Source organism: Sarcophilus harrisii, chromosome X, assembly GCF_902635505.1.
Source record: "Sarcophilus harrisii chromosome X, mSarHar1.11, whole genome shotgun sequence".
Classification (NCBI taxonomy): Eukaryota; Metazoa; Chordata; class Mammalia; order Dasyuromorphia; family Dasyuridae; genus Sarcophilus; species Sarcophilus harrisii.
This window is the reverse complement of record NC_045432.1, coordinates 55,372,068-55,379,269: the sequence shown is the minus strand read 5'-3', so window position 1 is coordinate 55,379,269 and position 7,202 is coordinate 55,372,068. Positions and strand designations below refer to the sequence as shown.

General features: G+C 45.1%; 1 protein-coding gene across 2 annotated transcripts in view; it reads left to right on the top strand.

Moving 5' to 3' along the window:
- Window positions 1-2,797: 2,797 nt before the first annotated feature.
- ABCB7 (ATP binding cassette subfamily B member 7) overlaps window positions 2,798-7,202 on the top strand; it is a 114,998-nt gene continuing 110,593 nt past the window's right edge. The window contains exon 1 of one of the 2 annotated variants that reach the window (XM_031944809.1): window positions 2,798-3,135. In XM_031944809.1, coding sequence (XP_031800669.1) covers window positions 2,962-3,135 — 174 coding nt within the window. In that variant the 5' untranslated portion in view covers window positions 2,798-2,961. The remainder of the gene's footprint in view (window positions 3,136-7,202) is intronic. The other variant, XR_004230609.1, reaches the window with a different exon arrangement.

The window sequence follows — 7,202 nt, the reverse complement described above, 5'->3', positions numbered from 1 at the left end:
GCAACTCATCTTTGGGAGGGAGCCCACCCCCAGTACTGCGGTCTTAGGTCTTAGATCCTTTGGCTCTCTGGCATCTGAAAATGGGGAAGTAAATATTGTATAGAAGAGACAAAGTGCAGTTATATGGAACAGTGGATAGAGTCCCACCCCTGAAATCGGGAAGACCTGAATTCCAATCAGACCTCAGCTAGCTGTGTGACTCTGGGCAAGTCACTTAACCTTTCATCCAAAAAATCATTAATCAATAAATAAAAGGAAAAACAAAGAAAGAGACAAGCTGGGCAAGACCTCTGGGGAATATCTCACCTAGCTTAGTGCTCTGAATATACTAGGTACCTAATATATGTTCAACTGTAATTTAAAGATGAGGAAATGGAAACTCAGAGAGGCAAGTGATTGATATTTTAACAAGAGCCCTCTTTCTGGCTTCAGAGAAGCTGGATTGAAGAACTCAGATCCCCTGGCACCAAAGCCAGGTCTCTTTCCTACCTTGTCATTGAGTCTTTCAAGTCATGTCCAATTCTTCAGGATCCCGTTTGGAGTTTTCTTGGCAAAGACACTGGGGTGGTTTGCCATTTTCTTCTCCAGCTCATTTTGCAAATGAGGAAACCGAGGCAAACAAGGTGAAGTGATTTGTCCAGGGTCACACAGCTATGTTTGAGGCCAGATTAGTGCTCTGGACTTCCAGACTCCAGGCCTGAATAAAAAAAAGTTCATCATATAAGTATGCTGTCCCAAAGGACACATGAGATTGTCTCTCTTCCTCTCTTTCCCCCTCTCCCCCTCTCCTACCTTTTCTTTCTTTCCCCTTTATCTCTTCCTCCTTTCTATTAATTAGAACATCCCTGATAGTGCTGCTTAGGGAGCAGAAATCAGGGACAATTTTCATCCCTGACAAAAAATTTCCTTTGGGTCTAAAGATTTTTCTAATATAGGGAGATGCTGCCTTATACACAGTAGCACTAGTGGTGCAGTTGGCCCCAAAGCTAGAGAAGTCTGGGTAAAAGATTTCTCTGACACATATTGACTCTGTAATCCTAGGCAAGATCCTTAACCTCTTGGTGTTCTAGGTCAAATAGAAAAAGGGCCACAAAACTGTACGTAAGGGTCCCTGCAGGCCCATATTGACTTTGAAAATCACATATTAACGACTGTCTATGTTTTATTGTCTTTATTTATTTTGTTAAATATTTCCTAATTACATTTTCATTTGGTTTGGCTGTTTGACGGCTGGGTTTGACACCTCTGCTCTAGACTAGTCTCTAAATTGCAAACAAGGGGTTGACCTTCATTAGGAAGAGAGTTTCTTCTTTAGAGGGTTCTTTATACTCTCTATACCACTTTATACCACTGATACCACAGATCCAGCTCCCAACCTTATTTTTTACATATGAAGAAGTGTGGTGAAGTGGGAAGACACTAGAACTTGGAGTCAGAGACCTTTAATTTCCCCCATTAGATTGGGGGAAATTCTTTCTCTTTGTATTACCAGTGCTTAGCACCATGGGGGACACACAGCAAATGCTTAATAAATGCTTATTGACTTGACTAAGGTTAATTTCAGGTGCTACCATCGACTACCTTTGTGACCTTGGGCTATTTCTCAAGGGTGTAAAGCATTCCTTCTTCACCTTTGCCTTTCCTAATGACTTCAGAATCATTCTTTGCCAAGTCAGCTCCCCATGTTCTAACTCCTCTGGGAGGCCTTCCTAGATCTCCCACATTCCTTCTTCCCTTCCTCTCTCCCCCACTCCCAGGGATCTCTGCCTCTCCAAATTTTCAAGAACACTACCTTCCCTTGTCAGGGTTTTCCCCTAATTTCTATTTGTTCTTTTATGTACATGGTGTAACCCTCCTTTCCCAGTAGAAAGTAGTTTCCTTGAAAGGAGATTGCTGGCTTATCTTCCCATTTCTGGCACTTAATGTCTGCTGAACTGAATGCTGCTGCTTTTCTGGGTTTAGGATCACAGGACCCACCTTCATAGCCACCATATGAAGCGTAAGAGTTTCAGGTTTTCCATAATCACATTTGTTCAGATGAGGCCAGGGCCACTATTCCCTTCACTTTGCAAATAAGGAAATTAGCCCAGAGTGGTTTAGGATTTCACCCCTACAGCCTTTGAGTATCTGAGGCTGAAAGCTAGGTCTCTAGCCCCTACCCTTCAGCCCCCAGCCCCCACCCCTAACCCCACCCCCACCAGAGTAAACCAGAGAAGGATAATGAAGTCCAAATAAAAGCAATGATACGATTCTGAGAGGCAGTGTGGTCTAAGCGGTTAAGTTATACTATCAGAAGGGCCGGGCTCAAATTTAGCCTCTTACCTAAGCTGGGTGCCTAGCTGGGCGACCACAGGCAAATCCTTTCACCTTTCTTCCGCTTCGGCGTAACCCGAAGGGCTCCGCATCTATTTATTCGTTTATTAGCGGTTGCTCTCCCCCCCTCCCCCGTGCAAAATGTGATCTCTTTGGGGTCAAGGGACGGTTTCATTTTGGCTCAGCACACAGTAAGGGCCTAATAAGTGTTGACAGGACGGGTGTGTGTATGGAAGGAGTGATAAAGTGCCCAAGTGTGGAGGTAACGGAAGATAAGAATGGGAATGGAAGGAGTTTGGGGGGGGGGGGGGGAGCTGGTCTCCAGAGGCGGAAAAAGGCGCCAAAAGTAGTCTGGGGTTACAGGGAGGACAACGCACCGGGACGGACTGAACGACTGTGAAGCTTCCGGAAAAGTCCGGAGCCCCTGACTGAGGTCGTACTTCCGGTCCGCCCGGGGGTCTCCCGCCCCGGGGGGGGGGGGATGGGGGGGTGGAAGGTGGGAGTCGCCCGGGCCCAGGGTCAGAAGTAGGCGCTGAGAACGCCACAGAGGTAACTAAGGTAGTTAAGGTAGCCGAGGGGCGGGAACGCGAATTCGATCCGTCACTATCCCACAATTCTTAGCGGGGCCGGCACTCTTCCCTGCTCAAGATGGCGCGCCTGGTGTTGTGTCCCCCGGCCGTGGCCGCTGCCTTTCAACGGCAGCGACTCTCGGCTGCGCTGCTTCGGCCCCTGGGCTCGGTCCTGACCTCCAGCTTCGGCGTGACCCGGCCGCAGAGGGCTGGCGATTCATCAGGCAGCTCGGGAAGCCGCCGAGCCTATCAGGTGAGGAGCGCTGGCCACATGGCGGGCTGAGACTGGGCTGGGAGGAAGGCAGGGAGCCGGGTCCGGCTGCCTGGAGAGGACACGGCTGACAGGGAGGAGACTTAGTGGCCGGCGCCCCCTCCGGGAGGTCCTAGTCCGGGGCGCCTCGGGGGCGGGGGACCTTGGGGAGGAGGCTGCCAATTGGGGAGGGAGAGACGCAGTTGCTCCTTTGGGAAGTGCTTTGGGGGTCCGCAGCCCGTCCGGAAAGAAGAAAGTGCCGGTTTTGGGATCCCCCGGGTCAAAGTGGCAGCGCTCGCCCCGAGTCCAGCCCGGGACCTTCGGCTAGAGGGCTGCCTCTGGTCCCGAGCGCTCCCAGCTACCCAAACACCCGGCTTTTCGGGATTTACTTGCCTCGGGCGGCCCAGGTATGAGGAGTTGAGGTGGGTTTTGAATCCAGATCCTCTTCTTCCCAGTCCGGCGCCCTTTCCATTACCCAGCTTTCATTTCCCCGACCTAAGAAAGGGGGTAAACACAGTCCTGCAAGTTCGCCCCTTGGTGTTTACCGACCATCTGGGCGAACTGCCTGCTGCTTCCAAAGAGTAAGTAACGGGATGCAGAAGTTGTGAACCTCCAAGCTGGGACTCAGGGGGGGAAGTCGATTTTTAAATCGAGACATGATAAAGAATGACAGCGGGTCACCTTGAGACAGATGACAAATTTGAGTTGACAGGATCGTTGGGGGTGTTCCGGAACTTCGGGGGCTCAAGTCCTGGAACTCTTGTGTCTGCCTTCGAGCGTCGGGGTCCTCCCTTCTCCCCCCCCTCCCCCCCGAACAATGTGGCCGCAGCTTATCCTTTCTGCCTAAAAAGTTCTGAAGCCTCGAGTATGTTGAAACTGTAGAGCCATTTATTTGTTCTGACTGCCAAGAATTATCGTGAATGAGGTTGTGGCTAGGGAATGTACTTGTTGCTGCTGTCTGTCATGCACCCTAGTCATATCGTTTTCTCTAAATACAGTATTTGAGCAGAGTAAATTGTTATTAATGTGTTTTCCAAGAGTATGTTCTCTTATTTTCCTTCTATCAAATTGCTACAAAAATGTATCCTAGAAATTGATACCTAAAAACATACTTAGTTTTCTTCTGTCCTTAAAAGTTTCCCTTGACGCTGCTGCTCTCATCTCCTTAAACTATTCTCTCCTTTCTCCTTTTCGATGTTCGACTCCACTTATCTCTCCACTTTTCTCCCTAGCTGCTTTATTCAGTCCCTTGGAAACTGGCCTCCACGCTACTACTCTACTGAAACTACTTTCAGAAGTTAACATTGACCTCTTTATTCATTTTTTTTATTTAATAGCCTTTTATTTACAGGTTATATGCATGGGTGACTTTACAGCACTAACAATTGCCAAACCTCTTGTTCCAATTTTTCACCTCTTACCCCCCACGCCCTCCCCCAGATGGCAGGATGACCAGTAGATGTTAAATACATTAAAATATAAATTAGATACACAATAAGTATACATGACCAAACCGTTATTTTGCTGTACAAAAAGAATCAGACTCTGAAATATTGTACACTTAGCTTGTGAAGGAAATCAAAAATGTAGGTGGGCATGAATATAGGGATTGGGAATTCAATGTAATGGTTCTTAGTCATCTCCCAGAGTTCTTTCACTGGGCGTAGCTGGTTCCGTTCATTACTGCTCCATTGGAAATGATTTCGTTGATCTCGTTGCTGAGGATGGCCAGGTCCAACAGAACTTGACCTCTTTTTTAAAAATAAATTTTTCTTTGTGCTTTAAAAAAAAAGAATCTCTTTAAAAAAAAATCACCTATATTTCTTTACCATTTACCTACTTTCCTTTCCTTTCCAGAAAGTTATCCCTTATAAAGAATTTTAAAAAAAAAGAGGAAGAAAAAAAAACAAACTCAGCAAAACTTAAGTATCATACAAAAAAAGTCTGACTTCATGTAGTGTTCCACACCAGTGAGCTCTCCTGTCTGGCCCCAGGATAACCTGATCACTTGAAATTTTATCACCAGAAGGATGACTCAGGTTTGGATACTTTACAACTTTTCTGTTCATCCTCAATTGTCTCTCTTCTCGGATTAGAGGGCTGGTGGGCAGAGCACTAAACCCCTGGCAAAGCCTTCTTCCATAGAACCAACCTTCAGAGTAACTCCATTCTCCATCAGCAGTCCTGTTTGATTCCTGCTCCAAGGAACCACATGCCCCAGCCGGCCCAGTACCCCTGGTGCTCCCCCTCCCCTTGCTTTTCAAATTCTTTTTTGTGTGTTGCCTTCCCCAATTAGACTGTCAACTCTCTAAGGGACAAGACTTTTTTTTAGCTATGTCTTCAGTGCTTAGCACCCTTAGCGTAATGCCTGTCACGCAGTAGGTTCTGCTTAATAAATGTTTGTTGAATTGATTTTGTAGGACCAAACTTAGTCATTGTAATTTTGTAGCATTCAATTTTTATTGAACTGTTATCCAGAGTGACTTCTTAATTCCTAAATCTAATGTTCTTATTTCAATCCTTAATCTCATTGACCTTTTTGTAACTCTTGACAGTATCAAATATTCCTTCTGGATACTGTCACCCTACCATCCCCTCTTTAATTCCTGTGACATTCCTGTCTCCTGTTTACCTCCCACCTGTCTGACTTCTCTGCCTGCCCTCCTGCTGTTCCCTGAGTGTAAGTGTCTCCCAGGACTATATATCCTATGCTCCCTTCTTTCTACACTCTCTCATTAGTGATCTCATTCTTTCTTTAGAGTTTTGTTATCAGTTCTAAGCAGATGGACTCTCATATCTATATATCTTAACCCTAATCCCTGTGAAAAGTTCAAGCCCTGTATCACCAACTGTCTGTTGACAGCTTCACTTGGATGTTCTACCAACATCTTGAAACCCAACAAGAACAGAATTTATTCCACCCACATTTGATTCTTTTCGTGTTTCTGTTGATGTCAGTGACATCCTCCAAAACCCAAATCTCAAAATAATCTTTGAATCTTACCTTCCCCTCAACCCCCTACATCTAATCAGTTTTCAGTGTCTTTCAATTTTACTTCCATAACATCTTTCCATTTATATTGCCACTACTCTGATTCAAGCTCTTATCACTTCTCACTAGGACTATGATGATAACCTTTTAACTGTTTTGCTTTTTCCTTGCTTTCCTTTAGTCTCTTCTCTTTCCTTTCTGTCCTTTACATAACTGCCAAATTATTTATTCCTAAAACATAGATCTGATAGTCATTTCCTGCTTTAAAAAAAAACCAAAAAAACCTCCACTGATTCTTCTCAAAAATGACTACTTCTAGAATAAAATACAGATTCAGAAAAGGCATAGGATTTCAGGATTAGGAGGGATCTCAGCAGCCACATACAACCCAAAAGAATCTCTTACTTCAGCATACCGGAAGTATTCTTCCTTTGGCTTCCAGTTAGGGGGAACCTACAGCTAGAGGGAATACATAGGCATCTAAGTATAACATGTATATTAATTTAAGACCTTCAATCATAGTCCACTTTGTTTTTCTCTATGTCTAGTTTTACATTACACCCCTTCACAACATTCCAAAATCCTAGGGACACCTCAAATAGAACACTTTTATCTTCTACTGCTATACATTTGAATAAGCTATTCCTCATCTTCCTTCATCTGTGTCTGCCAAAATCCTTCCTTTCTCTTCCTTCAAGGTTTTTGCTCAGCTACTTTGCCAGGAAGTCTTCCCAGACATCCCCATCTTAGAGGGTTCTTTCCCACTGAAAGTTTTCCCAGAATTCTTTCCATTGATAGTATCATATTTACTCATATATATATGTTCTGTGCCCCCCCCCCCCCCCCCCCATTCTTTGAAAGCAGTTTTTTTTCTTTGTATTCCCAGAATTGATCACTGTATTTCCAGCTTCATTTCAAACTACTGTTCCCTTGAACATTGTGTTCCAACCAAACTGGCTTGCTAGCTGTCCCCTGAACTTGACGTTCTGTCTCCAACCTCCATATATTTGTACAAGTTTTTCCCCATAATTGGAATAGATTCCCTCATCTCTGTCCCTCAGAATGTTGCCTTTCTTCT